The sequence below is a fragment of the Vulpes lagopus genome, chromosome 19, assembly GCF_018345385.1.
Source record: "Vulpes lagopus strain Blue_001 chromosome 19, ASM1834538v1, whole genome shotgun sequence".
Classification (NCBI taxonomy): Eukaryota; Metazoa; Chordata; class Mammalia; order Carnivora; family Canidae; genus Vulpes; species Vulpes lagopus.
The window spans coordinates 34,086,710-34,104,666 of NC_054842.1; the positions used below are offsets into that span (position 1 = coordinate 34,086,710).

General features: G+C 36.4%; 1 protein-coding gene across 7 annotated transcripts in view; it reads left to right on the forward strand.

Moving 5' to 3' along the window:
- Positions 1-13,202, forward strand: part of NCK1 (NCK adaptor protein 1) — an 82,395-nt gene extending 69,193 nt beyond the window's left edge. For all 7 annotated transcript variants that reach the window (XM_041733907.1, XM_041733906.1, XM_041733903.1 and 4 more), the window contains 2 exons: positions 7,567-8,279; positions 11,344-13,202. In XM_041733907.1, coding sequence (XP_041589841.1) covers positions 7,567-8,279; positions 11,344-11,538 — 908 coding nt within the window. In that variant the 3' untranslated portion in view covers positions 11,539-13,202. The remainder of the gene's footprint in view (positions 1-7,566; positions 8,280-11,343) is intronic.
- Positions 13,203-17,957: the final 4,755 nt, after the last annotated feature.

Genomic DNA, 17,957 nt, shown 5'->3' on the forward strand with positions numbered 1-17,957 from the left:
GGCCAAAGGCAGGCGCTAAACCGCTGCGCCACCCAGGGATCCCGAGAGAGGGAATCTTAAGCAGGCTTCATGTCCAGCGTGGAGTCCAACATGGGCTTGATCTCATGACCTTAAGATCATGACCTGGGCTGAAATTAAGAGTTGGACACAACCAACTGAGCCACCCAGGCTACCCATTGTTTTCATTTCTTTAAGATTTTTTTGGTAATTTGGGTCCCTTGCAATTCCATATGAATTTTAGAATCAGCATTTCTATTTCTGCAAAAAAAGGAATATTAGAACTTTGAAAAGAATTACATGGAATCTATGGATCACTTTGGATAGTGTTACCATCTAAAAATATTGAGCCCTCAAATCCATAAACACAGAATGTCTTTTCTTAGATCTGCTTTAATTTTAGTAGTATTTTGTAGTGTTCGGTATACTGGTCTTGTACCTCCTTGATCAATAAGTTTAACCTATGTATTTGATTATGTATGCTATCATAAATGGAATTGTTTTCTCATTTTCCTCTTAGAACTGTTCTCTGCTAGTATATAGAAATGCAGTTGGTTTTTGTGTGTTGATTTTTGTATCTTGCAAATTTATTATAACATTTTTTGTGTTACACACATACAGAAATAAAAATTTTCTGTATTTATGATCATGTCATCTGCAAATAAAGATTATTTTACTTCTTCCTTTCTTGTTTGGATCTCTTTTCTTTTTCTTACGTAATTGTCCTAGCTACTGCTTCCAGTACATTGTTGAATAGAAGTGGGTGAAAGGGCATCCATGTCTTGTTCCTGATCTTAGCTTTCAGTCTTTTACTTTTGAATGTGATGGTAACTGCAGGTTGTTGTTGTTGTTTTTAGTAAATGCTCTTTATGATGTTGAGGAAATTCCTTTATATTCCTAGTTGGCTGGTACTTTTATCATGAAATGATATTAGGTTTTATCCTGTGCTTTTTCTGCATCAGTTGAGATAATTTGGGGTTTTTTCTTTATATTAATGTGGTATGTAATAATACTGATTTTCATATTGTTAACTATTGAATTACTCTTCTATTCCTGGGACAAATATCCCTTTATCATGATGTACATTCCTATTAATATGTTGCTATATTGTTTGCTAGTATAGATAATCCCTGTTTTTAGCAAATTCCATATTTGTGAATTTGCCTACTCGCTAAAATTTTATTTGGAAGTCCCAAATTGATCATTGGGATGCTTTTGTGGACATGTGCAGAGTAGCATAAATTTTGAGTTGTCTGATGCACATATTGCCAGCTGAGGTTGAACAAGGTGATGGCCTGCCTTTTTGTTTCAGCTCTCATATTGTGAATAAGCAGTCTATTTAGTGCCATGACTTTCTCATTGTTATCCTTTTTTTTTTTTTTTTAAAGATTTTGTTTATTTATTCATGAGAGAGAGAGAGAGAGAGGCAGAGACACAGGAGAGGGAAAAGCAGACTCCATGCTGGGAGCCTGACATGGGACTCGATCCCGGGTCTCCAGGGCCACACTCTGGGCTGAAGGTGGCACTAAACCACTGAGCCACCCGGGCTGCCCATTGTTACCCTTTTTTTGGTTTGTTTATGATTTTGCTGTTTAAAATGCCCCCCTCCCCCAAGCACAGCCCTAAAGTATTGCCTAGTATTCCTAAGTGCAAGAAAGATGTGATTTGCCTCATGGAAAAAATATGTGTTAGGTAAGCTTCATTTAGGTATGAGTTACAGTGATGTGGGCCAAAGTTCACTGTTAATATTTTACATTAAATAAAGTGTGAAGCAAGGTTATATATTGCTTGGTTGATACAAATGTTGTGAACAGAGAGGTTTGTAGGTATTTCATGGTAACTTTATTGAATGTAACTACCACGAATAGCAAGAATTGATTATTTTGTTGAGGAATTTAAAAAAAATTTTTATTTACTTGACAGAGAGCACAAGCAGGGAGAGGGGCAGGCAGAGGGAGAGGGAGAAGGAGGCTTTCCACCAGGCAGAGAACCCAGTGTGGGAAAGCTTGATCCCAGGACCCTTGGGATCATGACCCAAGCTAAAGGCAGATGCTTAACAGACTGAGCCACCCAGGCACCCTGAGAATTTTCAATCTATATTCATAAGGTATATTGGTCAATACTTTTCTTGTGATAACTTTATCTGGCTTTGATACCAGGGTAGTGCTGACCTCAATAGAATGAGTTACAAAATGTTTCCTTCTATCTCTTTTGTAGAAATTTGAGAAGGAAATGTTTGGTAGAATTGATAAGTTACTCAGTCCTGGACTTTTCCTTATTGTGAAGTTTTTGGTTACTGATTTACTCTTTTACTTGTGACAGATCTGTCCAATTTTTCTATTGGTTCTTGAGTTTGTGTGTTTAGCAATTTGTTCTTTTCATCTAGGTTATCTAATTTATTAGTGTACAAGTGTTCATAGTGTTATTTTTTTTCTTATTTTATTTCTGTTAGGTTTCTAGTGAATCCCACTTTATTTCTGATTTTAGTAATTTGAGTCTTGTCAATTTTGCTATTTGCAAAAACAACTTTTTCATTGTTTTGTATTTCATGTAGTTTCATTGACTCTTTGTTTTTGTATTCTCCTTTTGTATTCTTGTGTTTATCTCTGCTCTGATCTTTATTATTTTTTTTTTCTTCTTCTGCTTTGGGTTAGTTTGATCTTTCTCTAGTTCTCTAAGGGTTAAAGTTAGGTTATTGATTTGAGTGAGATCAATTTCTTCTTTAAAAAAATTTTCCTTTTTTATCATAAGCTTTTAGAGCTATAAATTTCCTTCTGAGGGGCACCTGGGTAGCTCAGTGGTTGAGCATCTGCCTTTCGTGATCCCTGGATCAAGCCTGTTTCTCCTTCTGCTTATGTCTCTGCCTCTCTCTGTGTTTCTCATGAATAAATAAATAAAATTTAAAAAAAATTTCCTTCTGAGCACTGCTTTTGCTGCAGCTTGTAGATTTTGGTATGTTGTGTTTTCATTGCCATATGTCTCAGGGTATTTTTAAATCTCACCTGTAATTTTTTTCTTTGACCTACCAGTTGTTTTAGTGTGTTAATTTACATATATTTGTGAATTTTCCAGTTTTCCTTTCTGTTAATTTTTAGTTTCATTCCATTATGGTCAGAGAAGATATTTTTTATGATTTCAGTCTCTTTAAATGTATTTAGATTTGTCTTGTGGCCTAACATATGGTTTATCTTGGAGAGTGTTCTGTGTGCACTGGAGAAAACTGTATATTCTGCTGTTGTTTATCAGTGTTCTATATGTCTGTTAGGTCTAATTAACTTATAGTATTTTTCAGGTCCTCTATTTCCTTAATAAATTTTTGTCTAGTTCTACTCATTATTGAAAAGTATTAAAGTCTCTAACTATATTGTAGAACTGTCAGTTTCTCCCTTTAATTGTCAGTTTTGCTTTATATGTCCTGAAGCTCTCTTACTAGGTGTGTATAATGTTTGTATCCTCTTGATGGATTGACTCTTTTATCAATACATAATAATGTCTTTTGTCTCCTTTAACAACCTGTGTCTTGAGGACTGTGTTGTCTGATATTAATACAACCATTCTCTTTTGGTTACTATTTTCATGGAATATGTTGTTCTGTCCTTTTACTTTACCTGTTTGTATCTCTGGATCTCAAGTGAGTGCTTATAGATAGCATGGAGTTGGATCTTGTTTTTAAATCCATTCTGCCAACCTTTGTCCCTTTAGTCCATTATTTTAATTCACTTATATTTAAAGTAATTACAGGTAAGGAAGGCTGCCTACTGTTTCTTTTCTTTTTTTTTTTTTAAGATTTTATTTATTCATGAGAGACAGAGCGAGAGCGAGGGGGGGCGGTCAGAGACATAGGCAGAGAGAGAAGCCGGCTCCATGCGGGGAGCCTGATGTGGGATTCGATCCAGGGACTCCAGGATCACACCCTGGGCTGAAGGCAGGCACTCAACCGCTGAGCCACCCAGGCGCCCCATGCCTACTGTTTTGCTATTTGTTTCCTGTATGTTGCATGCCTTTTCTCCCCTCAACTCTTCTACTACTGACTTCTTTTGTAATTGATTTTTCTCCTGATGTACCATTTTCCCTTCTCATTTCTTTCATGTTTTTAGCTTTTCCTTAGTGATTACCCAGAGGATTATAATTAACATTTTAACTTTTTAACAGTCATTTTTGAAATGATGCAAATTTAGCTGGCATACAAAACTCCTTTACAGTTTCATCTTTTTTTTTTTTTTAAGATTATTTTATTTTAGAAAGTGGGGTAGAGATGGAGGGAGAAGGAGAGAGGTTTTTTTTTTTTGAAAAAAATTTTTTTAAGATTTTATTTATTTGAGAGAGAGAGTGCATGAGCGAGCACAGAGGGAGAGGGAGAAACAGACTCCCTGCTGAGCAGAGAGCCCGACATAGGGCTCCATCTTACGATCCTGAGAGTCTGAAACTTATGAAACCAAAGAGTCTGAAGCTTAACCAACTGCCCCATAAAGTTCTGTTTTTATACATTGTTTGCCCATTAACCTCGATTTGAAATTACTGTTTTATAAATTTGTATCTTAATCATATAGGAAAAAAAAAGGATTTACGAACCAAAAAAATAATAATACTGGCTTTTATATTTATGAACGAAGCTACCTTTACTATTATTTCCTCATATGGCTTTAAGTTACTGTTTAGTGTCCTTTCATTTCAGCCTAGAGGACTTTCTTTAGCATTTATTTAGCATGAACCTAGTGTGACAAACTCCTTCAGTTTCTGTTTACCTAGGAGTGTCTTAATTTTTCCTTCAAATTTGAAGGACGATATTGCTGGGTATAGAATTCTTGATTGACAGTTTTTTTCTTCTATCATCAGATTCTACCCCCGCTATGGTTTGTTGTTGCTTCTTATTATAGGTTGTTTACTTGTTTAGTGAGTTTTCTAAACTATTTTTGTAAAGTCTATATTCTTTGTCCTGTGTGGCCTCTGAAGTTGGTGTTCTGTCTTTTCCTTGCTGGGGTTTTCAGTCTGTGCCTTGTCCCAGTTTTTGCCCCTTTCTCCAGGCTGCTACATCAATTAAATGATTTCAGGAAAAGAATGAGAATGTTCCAGGTCCAGTAAAACCAAGGCAAGCTTTTATGCCTATCCTTCACATGGCCACCAAACAGCTTGAAACCCACAGTCATAATTCTTTGAGAATAAGATCTGTATTGCTCCCTCTGGCATTAGGAGTGCCAGTTACTGTCCTCAAAGCCACTACTGATTTGGGATGTAAAAGATGATAGGCAAGTGATTTAAAATGCCACAGCATTCTTACTACAAAGCAGCAGCTTCTTTTTTCACTAATCTTTGACCTAAAAAAAATTTATTACTAGATTCCAGAATTCTGCAAAAGTTGATTTTGACATTATCTGTCAGCTCATTAGTTGCCTTTCTGGGCAAATGGAGCCATAGAATTCCCTACTCTGCCAGAAATTCCTGATGTGGGGATTTTTCGGGATGATATTAACTACAAGTAAAGAAGCTAAGAGGCAGGGAACTGATTTATTGGCATGGGAGAGGTTATTTTTATTTAGAGATAAGTCTTGTATTTGTTGTATTTGAAGTGCAAATATCTACAATCTGTAGGTGTCTAGTGATGGTTGGAATCATAGTTCTTGAATTCCAGACAGAGCTTAGACCTGCAGAGAGACCTTAGAACCTTCTATACAGAAGTTACAAAAAACAAAAGTATAAGATATCCTTGAAGTAGAGAGGAAGTTCAGGCATCATATTTTGGGACGTGCTTTTAACTGAGGAATTTCTTCACTTTTTCATTCAGCAAATATTTATTTTGTTCCTATTATGTGGGTGCTGAAAATACAAAGGTATTAAGAACCAGTTTCCTGCCTTCAGGAAACTTGTATTAAAGAAGGAAGACAGAAAATAAATACAGTACGATTTTTATAACAAGGTTTAGGGGAGTCCAGACAGAGATAAATAAAAATATTTAAACAGGTCAGTAGGTAAGACAGGAGACTCTCAGGGAAGTTAAAGGAGAAAACAATAGAATAATCTGTGATCTTAGTTGCTGCCTTGAGAGTTTGAAAAGAATGAGGGCTCTAAAAGTTATTGATTGGCAGTAAAGAGATGACACAATTTTTATAAGAATGGTTTAATTGAGTAGTTTGGTAGAATGGTAGAGATTAAAGGATCAGATCATAAGAAGTTAGGAATGAGTGAGTGAATGGTGAAGAAGTTGAAGGGGAAAAAGAGTCTTTTTACCATGTTTAAAGAATGGTATAGTTCAAAAGGAGTAGCAGGATTGAAGTAACTTTATTTTGGAATGGAAATGATCTGAGTATGTTTTTAGACAGTAGAAGGATCTGAGTAGGAGGGAAACAGGGATGGCCAAGAGTCCCAAAAGAGGCAGGAAAAATGGTATTTAAAATCCCGGGAGGATCAGAGATTGAAAATTTGCATGAAGAAAAAGATTGAGGGTAATAAGGAGTTTTGAGATAGTGAGAAGGTTTTGAGGAGTTTTATCTAGGAGTGCCTCCATTTTCTCATTAAAAGCAGAACATAAAATCATGTGCTAAGAAATGATCAGCAGTGAAAACACATGATCAAAGTTGACATAGCATACATTTATGATGGTAGTACCATGTGGTGCTTTTCTCATTTCTTTCAACAAATATGTATTAAGCATCTACTGTGTACTACCACTGTCTGAGATTTTTGGTTTTGTATCTGTGTACAAAGTCAACAAAAATCCCTGCTCTTCTGGAGCTTGCATGTGAAGAGGGTGAGGGGAGAAAAACAAGAAAATAATGTATTACTTTAAAATAAACAAGGCAGCCCGGGTGGCTCAGCGGTTTAGCACCACCTTCGGCCCAGGGCGTGATCCTGGAGGCCCCGGGATCAAGTCCCACGTCGGGCTCCCTGCATGGAGCCTGCTTCTCCCTCTGCCTTTGTCTCTGACTCTCTCTGTCTCTCTCTCTGTCTCTCTCTCTCTCTCTTTCTCTGATGAATAAATAAATACAATCTTTAAAAATAAAATAAACATAATGAGGTAAATAGAGCAGCATGGATATGGGAACTAAGAAAGCAAATGAAAGGATTACCCAGACAGACCTACAACTTTATATTGCATATCAAGTTGTAATTTGTTGTTTTATTTTTATACAGCTAATTATAGAATTTAGATTGGTAAAGTAAGACAAGCATAGGGGTTTGGTGAAGGCTTTATGTACTTAGGTTGTAGGTATAAGAGAAATAATCTATATTTGGAAGAAATTTTGTTAAATTTAGGGAAATTGTCATTATGTTATACAATTATTTCAGCACCTTTGAAAAAAGATGAGAGGATAAACTGTCATATAATAACTGACTTATATGTTTGGTTGTGAAAAGAATTTGTGAAGGAAGTCAAAAGGTACAAACTTCCAGTTATAAAATAAACAAGTCATGAAGATGTAAAGAAAGGAAAAAAGAAGAAAGAAATTTGTTATCTAAATTTAAAGGCTTAAAAAAACTACAGAGGTAAAGATCCTTTTTTAATAATGAAAAATTGTATTTTTTGGTTATCATTATCTTATATTCTTTTATTACTCTTTTTTATGTGAACAGGCATTGGAAAAGTGAAAAGAAAACACAGTGTGCCAGATTCTGCATCACCTGCTGATGATAGCTTTGTTGACCCAGGGGAACGTCTGTATGATCTCAACATGCCTGCTTATGTAAAATTTAACTACATGGCAGAGAGAGAGGATGAATTGTCATTGATAAAAGGGACAAAGGTGATCGTCATGGAGAAATGCAGTGATGGGTGGTGGCGAGGTAGCTACAATGGACAAGTTGGATGGTTCCCTTCAAACTATGTAACTGAGGAAGGTGACAGTCCTTTGGGTGACCATGTGGGTTCTCTGTCAGAAAAATTAGCAGCAGTTGTCAATAACCTAAATACTGGCCAAGTGTTGCATGTGGTACAGGCTCTTTACCCATTCAGTTCGTCCAATGATGAAGAACTTAATTTTGAGAAAGGAGATGTAATGGATGTTATTGAAAAGCCTGAAAATGACCCTGAATGGTGGAAATGCAGGAAGATCAATGGAATGGTTGGTCTGGTGCCAAAAAACTATGTTACCATTATGCAGAACAATCCATTAACCTCAGGTTTGGAACCATCACCTCCTCAGTGTGATTACATTAGGCCTTCACTCACTGGAAAGTTTGCTGGCAATCCATGGTATTATGGGAAAGTCACCAGGCATCAAGCAGAAATGGCATTAAATGAAAGAGGGCATGAAGGTGATTTCCTCATTCGTGATAGTGAATCTTCGGTAAGTTGATTTTCACATAAATAGAAATAGAGCTCTGAGTATTAAAAAAAAATAAATAGAAGATTGGAAAGAGTAAGTTGCTTCTCTAAAATTAATCAGGTGATAAGTTGGGATGTATACTTACATTTTCTGAAGCTAAAGTCAATGTTCTTTCCAATCATATTTATTTTGAATAAAATACAGCCCTAGCAGTGATTAAACTATGCTGGATTATTTGGCCTTTTGAAATTCTTTTGGTCTTGCATTTCTGAAATATCTTCTGTTGCATTACACTGAAAAATGAAGAAAACTGAACTGTGACTTCTCTGTTCAGAGTTAAAACAATGCAATGGACTAAACTGGGGGAAAAAATTTTTTTTTTCTTGAGAGGAAGAGAGTATGTGCACCCACATGTGTGTGGGGAGGGGCAGAGGAGAAAAGAGAGAATCTCAAGCAGGTCCCACACTCAGTGCAGCGCCTGACTTGGGGCTCAATCTCACGACCATGATATCATGACCTGAGCTGAAATCGAGAGTCAGAAGATTGACTGACTGAGCCACCTAGGTGCACCTGAGAAAACATTTTTTAAATTGCATATTGGATGTGCTGTCATCCTTATAAAAGGAAATCCCTAAATTAAAGAAATTGAGATTTAAGTTTGTTCATAGATTGGTTGTTTGGAAGTTGGAATACACTTTTATTTTATTTTAATTTTTTTTTATTATTTATTTATGATAGTCATAGAGAGAGAGATAGAGAGAGAGGCAGAGACATAGGCAGAGAGAGAAGCAGGCTCCATGCACTGGGAGCCCGACGTGGGATTCGATCCCGGGTCTCCAGGATCGCGCCCTGGGCCAAAGGCAGGCGCCAAACCGCTGCGCCACCCAGGGATCCCCCGGAATACACTTTTATTATTTACCTCAGAAACCTATTTTAATACTCACTGTTTTTGAAATGTATTTGCAGTAAAAGATATTTTTTCTAATATTAGTAAAACTATGAAACCATAAAAATGGAATAATAGTTATGTAGGCTCTTTTGATTACTGTTTAGAATATTAGAATTTGATCCTATTCATTTAACTGGTCTTTATTTTTCCTTTTAAAAGGATACCACTACTTTTCCAGTTTTCAGATCATTAGTATTTCTGTGTATGTAGTTCTATAAATGTGAATGTGTGATTGTGGAAAAGATTTAAAGTCAGAAGAAAACTTATCTGGTGTGTGTATGTGCACTTGCATATAGCACGTATATGTTTATAAAAGGGAGGGAAGAAAAGAGAAGTAATTCAACTGCTTGATATGAAGTTCAGGAAATGAGGCCTGTACATAACCTCTCAGGAAGAGCAGGATCAATGATAGGGAACCGTGGTGGGATTTGTTTTCTGTTAGATGCCTGACTTGATCTATCTTTCTAGGACAAGCAGTGAGCAAGAAGCGTTAGGAAATGAGTGACCTTAGAGTGGGGGGTAAGAGTAACCATAGGTATAGGATGTTTCCAAGAAGCCCACTATTTGAAACTTTGTCAGTAACTATATAAAACTTTTAGACTGTTCAGAAAAGTGTTTAGGTTAAAAAAAACAACAGAAAGAAAGAAAGTAGCGTGGTTACAAAACACTATTTTCTTGGTGGGTAATTGAGCATGGATATTAGCCAACGGGCACCATTATTTTTAGCAGTAGGATTTTTTTTTTTTTTAAAGATTTTATTTATTCATGAGAGACAGAGAGAGGCAGAGACATTGGCAGAAGGAGAAGCAGGCTCCCTGCGGGGAGCCCAATGCAGGACTCAGTCCTGGGACCCCAGAATCAGGCCCTAAGCTGAAGGGATGCTCAACCACTGAGCCACCCAAGCATCCCTAGAATTTTTAAAGTAAAGATCTCAAACAGGATATTTTGTTTGACATGAACAATGTTTTTTAAACATTTGAATTTGTTACCAGTATTTAAATATTGGGAAATTTGCTATAAAAAGTCAGGTGACAGACTTCCTTTTAAAATTGGAAGACCTGGGCAGCCCCCGTGGTGCAGCGGTTTAGCGCCACCTGCAGCACAGGGTGTGATCCTGGAGACCCGGGATCCAGTCCCTTGTCGGGCTTCCTGCATGGAGCCTGCTTCTCCCTCTGCCTGTGTCTCTGCCTCTCTCTCTCTCTCTCCCCCTCTCTCTCTCTCCCTCCCTGTCTCTCTCTCTCTCTCCCCCCCTCCCCCTGAATGAATGAATGAATGAATGAATGAATGAATAAATAAATAAATAAATCTTTTTTAAAAACAAATAAATAAAATTGGAAGGCCTGCCAACCTTGCCTGTATTTCTACAAGACAACAATCACCACTAAGTGGCCACTTTCTTTAAATTGGCCATGCACTGTTCCTTCTCTCTGTCCACCCTGTCTTTGTTTACATGTCTTTTGACCCTTGTAGGCATTTGAGTTTATGACCTCTCATTAGTGTCTATTGTCTTTAAGAATTCAGCCAAATGTCTGAGCTAGTCTATGAGATAGCTACTGTTAGCTCACATTAACTCATGTTTTCTCATGTGTTTCTCCAGTTGTCTGAAGGAGAGAAGATAGCTCTTGTGCTTCAGATGTTAAACTAAAGGATTTGCCATGGGTGTTAGAGCATATTATTATTATTATTATTTTTTTTTTTTATGATAGTCACACAGAGACAGAGGCAGAGACATAGGCAGAGGGAGAAGCAGGCTCCATGCACCGGGAGCCCGATTTGGGATTCGATCCCGGGTCTCCAGGATCGTGCCCTGGGCCAAAGGCAGGCGCCAAACCGCTGCGCCACCCAGAAATCCCTAGAGCATATTATTTAAGAGACTTTGGAGTCTGGCTGCTTGGGTTTGTATCCTGGCTGTCTTGTTAACTACATGGGTGATTTTGAGCAACTTAGCTTTTCTTGGCCTTGATTTTATCATCTCTAAAAGGGGTTGTTTAGAGGTGTAAAGGAGATAATCTATGTAAATAGCATAGTGCCTAGTACTTAGCTAAAATTTGAGCACTTTATTATTATTAGTGTAATATAAAAATGCTAATAGATATCTTTCAAAATGTTTACCCTATGTGTTTTTTTCTCTTTTAGCCAAATGATTTCTCTGTATCACTAAAAGCACAAGGGAAAAACAAGCATTTTAAAGTCCAACTAAAAGAGACTGTCTACTGCATTGGGCAGCGTAAATTCAGCACCATGGAAGAACTTGTAGAACATTACAAAAAGGCACCAATTTTTACAAGTGAACAAGGAGAAAAACTGTATCTTATCAAGCATTTGTCATGATAATGCTGACCAGAAGTGACTGCTATACAGCTATAACTCATCATGTAATTGAAGACTGAGAAAATGTCAGTCCAATCATATTTGATTGGAAATTGATTTCTGACTCTACATGAGAATTGAGTATGATACATAAGTATTTTTATTATAACTCAGCCCATACATATATACTACATATGCAAAGCATCTGCATAAAGCAGTTCCTTATCCTTGGTCTTCTGTTTTATTGTTTCTTGTCTGTTTTTCTCTTTGCTTCTAATATTAAGGTTTTATATTTTCTAAAGATGATGCAGATCGAAAGTCTTTACATGGAAGAATTTATTGGTTTTTTTTCTTTATTTCCTTGTAAGGGCACCATATTTAGGTCACTTCTGCAATGGTTTCTCTTCATATAAAATTATTATATCAGTATATGGCATATGCTAAAATAAATTTCTTGGACAACGTTCTTTTCTGTGACTAAATAGCAATAATAAATGGATAATTAGAAATTATTTTCAGGTATTTGTTGCAAGCCATTGTAAATATCAAGTATGTTGTGTCTGCCATTTTTTAAAATTATTCATTGTCTTCATTGTAAAGCAAAACAAATGGGACATAGGTTTGAAAACGTATCTTGTACACTTTTAATTTGCAACTGTTGGAAACAAAAATCTCTAAACTTCTAGGACTTTTTTTGTGGGGTTGCTTCTTACCTGGTTATTTAAGAGAATAAAGCAGTCTCTAAGATATTTAGCTTTTTAAACTATAGATGGATGCCCTAGTGTTATATTTTTTCCCCCTAGTGTTATTTTGACAAAGCATCTTGTATTGGGGCATGTTGTATCTGTGTCTGTGTGAAAAAAGCTGCAGCCAAATGTTGGGGAAGTAGGAGGCAGTGAGATACTTGTCTCCCCTCCCCAAACATGTCTATCAGTATTAGGTATAGTATTTCTGCTATTTTCTTTTCCTTCTTTCAGCTTTGAGTTTTGTTGACTGAGACACTAAAATTGATTATACCTGAGGAAAAGATGGGATGTGCCAAATGGTTAGAGAAAGTTATTTTTGAAATCTTACTTTTGGAGAGTTTCTATTGTTTTTGTTTACTAAACAGAAGCTTGGGTGTATGAATGAGAGGCTACTATGGAGTATTGAATCTACTTCTGCAGGTCACAGAAGAAAACAGCTGTATTTTGTGGTCTTAGCTATCCTCTCCGACAGAATTCGTTCTGGAATTTAAATTTAAGCAAAATTACTTTCAGTATTAGGAAATCTTATGGTATTTTAAAAAATTTCCCCAGTGCTGCCTAAGCAAATGAATGTTTCTATTCTTTAATATGTTATAGATAAGTATTTAATACACCAAAATTACTGATGTTAAAATTGAAATTGTCTAATTCATGAGGCTTTTGGATTATTTTTTTAAATTATTTTAAGTAATTTTTATTCTTTAACTCTTAAAATCATTTGAAGACTTACATTGCCACTGGGTGGCAGCCCTGGCTTCTCCCACTAAGCAATAGGAGTCAGCAAATACAATTAAAGCATTGATGTACAATTTTTCACTTTCACCCCCATCTACTTTTAAAGCCTTTTAGTTCATATTTCATTATCTTTGTCAGTCTCTTTTTGTTTATTGAGATGATTATTAGTAGACAATTGTAATAGAAATAAAAGTCATGTGCTTACCTGTTTTTGCTGTAAAATCACTTGAATATAAGTTGAAGAAAATAGTTTCAAAGTGTTATAAATATGATTAGGTAGTAAACATCTTTTTATTTGATTTTAAACAGCTGATGATGCTTTCTTTTTCTCCATTTTTTGTTTATCCCCCCAGTGTTCTTTTTAAAAAGATGTTTCTTAAAAAAAAAAAAAAGAAGCAATTAATACTTTGTAATCACAGTGTAATTGATGCATTAATCATGTATCACATGAGCTATATTTATAGCAAACCCCACTGAACTTATGTTAAGGATTTTGAGAAAGCAGCTAGGAATGGAGAAGACTGGAAGTAGATTGCACATTCTCTGACATAATTAGATTTATAATAACTAGAGAGTTCCCAGATAGGCCACATGACCTGCACCTGCATATAACAAGCACTGCATATACTCATCTTCCACAAGGCAAAAGACTTGGGTATCTGATTGTTCAACAAAACAAAGCTTGAACAGCATCCAGGAGGTGAGGCAGGCAAACCAGGCTGTAGAACTCTTCCATTTGTTAAATCACACAAGAGAAAACCTATTCCGTGCAAATGTAAAAGGTGTCATCATTTGTCTTTTTCTTTTTTTCTTTTTTAAAAGATTCTATTTATTCATTCATAAGAGACACACAGAGAGCAAGAGGCAGAGACACAGGCAGAGGGAGAAGCAGGCTCCATGCAAGGAGCCTGACAGGGGACTCAATCCCAGGACGCCAGGATCAGGCCCCGGGCTGAAGGCGGCGCTAAACCGCTGAGCCACCCAGTCTGCTCTCTTCTTTTTCTGTTGCCACATTTTTCTTCTTTCAAGTATCCTGTAGTTTCTCAAGTCCTTTAGTTCCTCTCCTATGCATGCACAGCTGGGCTGCAAAATGCCAGGGAGTTGATGAGCCAATAATACCTATTGTGTGCTGTTATTCTGGAATGAAAACCTCACTAGAAACTATGGAATTTTGTACTTAAATATTTTATCAATTTTTAAAAGTCTTAAGCCAATCCTTATATCAATGACTGTCTTTATAAGCATAAATTTTATTTGAAGCAATTTTCTTAAGAATTAGAACAACCTTAGAAAACATCTACATAGCTAGCTAGTAGCCTGACTTGTATTAGAAACCAAGTTTCCTTTTTCCCAGCCTGGTACATTCTGTTTGGTGACACACTGCCATCTGTGTGTTTGTTTTAGCCTAAGAGTTCTGGGAGTAGCCTGGGTGGCTTAGTCAAATGAGCATCTAACTCTTGGTTTCTGCTCAAGTTGTGAGCTCAGGGTCATGGGCTCGAGCCGTGCATTGGACTCTGTGCTCAGCTTGGGATTCTCTCCATCTTACTCTCTTGTTCTTTCTCTCGCACTCCTTAAAATAAATAAATAAATCTTACATTAAAAAAAAAATAGGTGAAATGTTCTATCTTAACGGAAATTTTCTTCCACATATGAGGGGACACTTAGCCATCAATTTAAACAGATAACACTGCCCGATCCTCATCTGTAAATAACTTCTCCAAAATCTTGGAAGAAGTTATTTGAGAACTTCATCTAAGTTCAATAATCAAAAGCTGTTGTTGCGATATTTGTTAATTGGTCATAGGTCCTTAGGATTCAGTAGAATATGTATGAACACATACAATGTATCTTTTATTATACACAGTAACACAGGTGTATAGCACAATAAAAGACAGTGTCACAGATATATCACTAAAAACAGGAAGGCTAGCTAATCCATTGCTATTGCTGGAAGAATAAAAAGGCCTAGCAGATGAGCAACTTGGGTTGGTTGGAAAAGGCCATCCTTGTAGGTACATGGCACATAAATTATCTCATTTTAATGCTCTCATCCTATCTTCTAATCCAGAGATTGAAAGAAGCAGGGGCACTGCTGTCAGTGTAGGTACTTTTGTGAGAATTAGGAACAGGTACCTTTTACCTTCTACCCCCCCTTGCCCCAACTCAAGACCAGCCTTTTTCCTTGTAGAAAAGTCCAAATTTCACCATGCCTCTCTCCCACATCTTGGCCAGGTGCCTTCTTCAGAGTACAGCTCAGCCTACACAGTACAAAAAAAGTAATTGTTCACACTTTAAAATTGGGGAATTTCACATAAAGTTTAGAGTTCTGGTTTCCCGTAAATAATATGACAGTTCTGGAGTTGAATTCCCACAAGGTGACTATTGGATGGAATCTAAGTTGAATAGTCCCCTTATGTTTATTAAAGTACATCGTTAAAAAAAAAAAATTGTAAAAGTCCCCTTCCCAACCCTTATCTCCATAGTTCACATCTCCAAATATACTTGTTAGTCCCTATTTTTCCTATAACATAGAGTTTCTGGTTTAGAATCTGAAAACTATTATTTTTCAGAAACACCTCAGAATGTAATGTCCAAATCAACAAATTTAGGAATGTAGCATTATAACACACTTTAACCTTTCCACTTTAATATTTTGCTCTAAGGGGGCCCTTTGTATTTTTGTGTATATAGATACATATATAGAGAGAAATCTTTTAACTTTCCAAATGGCTTCACAACTGTAGTCCCTTCTTCAAGGACATTTGATACAAAATGACATGTCCATTTTATGTTCTGAACAGCATCCAGTGGACTTCTTTAAAAATGCAACATTACTGCTGGGGAAAACCATTATTTTATTCTACTGTGAAGCAAGGTAGGAAGCTCTCTCTTCTGATAAGCTGGTTCTGTTGGTTTAGCAAGTTTATATGACTCAACTCTGTCATCCTCTAAACACGTGCAGACCAGCATACTATGCCTAATCCACACCCTAATTTCTTGCTGTTACATGACCTAAACCAAGTGACTGAGCAACCGAAATATATCTTTCTAGTTTGCCAGCAACGTGTTTCTTGATCTGAAAGTATACAGTTTGCCAAGACTTTTTTGTTTAATGGGTAGAACCTAAATTGAGTGTTGTGAGGTTTTGATGAACAGGAGTTTCAGTTATAATTGGCCACATAGAGGTACATTTTTTTTAATTTTATTTATTTAATTTTATTTTATTTTAAGATTTTTTATTTATTCATTCATGAAAGACAGAGAGAGAGGCAGAGACATAGGCAGAGGGAGAAGCAGTCTCCATGCCAGGAGCCTGATGTGGGACTCAATCCCAGGACTCAGGATCACGCCCTGAGCTGAAGGCAGGCACTAAACCGCTAAGCCACCCAGGGTCCCCAAGGTACATTTTTTAAACCAAAGTGTCTTTTAAAGAATATGTTTGCTGGCCAGAGCACTTTCATTATCAAATATTTCAGAATTGACCTGTTGCCTAAAGTGGCTTAGCACAGATACTTAATTTGGCTGGTCTGGCTGATTTTTAAATATTTCACTCAAATTACTTTTTAAGCTATTTTTAAGGCTATGTAAACCTGGGCTCAGTATTTTGGAATAATGGAAATTTCATTTGTAGTTATAACTACAGAAGACAAAGTAGTCAATTTCCTTTTTTCCACGTTTCCTGGTAGCTTTTGAATAATAATGACTTTCAAACAGGAAAACAAATAGACAATTAACAATAGACATCTAAAGTAAAAATAACTAGTTGCTTTAAATAAATCTCTGGGCTAAGAAAATTTATATCTGAGCCTACATGGAAAAGTTGCAGATAGCTTTGGGTAATTTTGGAGACATGTGAAGACCTGAGTTCCAGAATGAGACTGAAGTGTTGTCTATTTTAGAGGAATGATTATTGAATTGATTTTCTTGAGCTCTTAGGGAAGAAATTTGTAATCCCTGAATAAGCGTGTTGTGTCTAGGAGCATGTAATGCCATATTTTGCTTGTTCTGAAATGTTTTCTATACTATAGATAAGGGGGGATGTTAAAACAGATTTCCTGATTTTCTCAGGGCATATGCTAAGCACTTGGTGCCAAAATGAAAAAAAAATATATTTGAACTGTTATATATGTGTGTGTATGATTGTGTGTCTGTGTTTAGCTTTTGGAGATGTTTATCCATCATCCAGCCATCCAACCAACTCACCTCAAATATTTGAATGCCCAGGTGTCAGAGTTCTGAGCTAGCAATATGATACTGAAGAAAATAGACAAAGGTGTCCAAAAGCTGTCATAAAATTTATATTTCTACTGGTGAAACGCCTAATGGAGAAGTGCTCTAAAGAAAGAATAGAGCAGCAGCAGATTGAGGGGGGTGAGAGTGAGAAGTAGACTGTTTATATTGGGTGATCAAAGGAGGCCTCTAATTAAAAAATTGACCGTTGAGTATATTGTGTGCTCCAATTAATAGAATCACTGATGACTATTACAGTCTTCACTATTACAGAGCATTGTTTCTGGTTTTCATTTTTTTAAATTGAATAAACTAGTATGTTATTAAGCATAGAACTTTTAACTACAAAGGGCTATTGTGAATAAAGCTTGATTCTCCACCTTAAGAGTTGTTGGGGCATGTCACATTGAAAAAAATCAGTTATAACTACAGAAGAAGAACTATTTGACAGACATAGGTTTTTAATTGATCACACCCTAAGGAAAAATTTAACCCTAAGTAAGGTTAAATTCCTGGTGCTCTACACTGGTGGCCAGACAATAAACTACAGAGGAAATTGAAAAGTATATTCAGAGGAGGTGAAAAGGGGCTACAAGAACCCTGAAAACTAGAGCTTGAAAGTGTGGAAATTATATCTGAAGCAGATTCAGTGGAAGCAGGAATTCAAAGAATATAAGACAAGGGGAATTTCACTGTTTAATTAATTCCACTTTTACTTCTAAAAGAAAG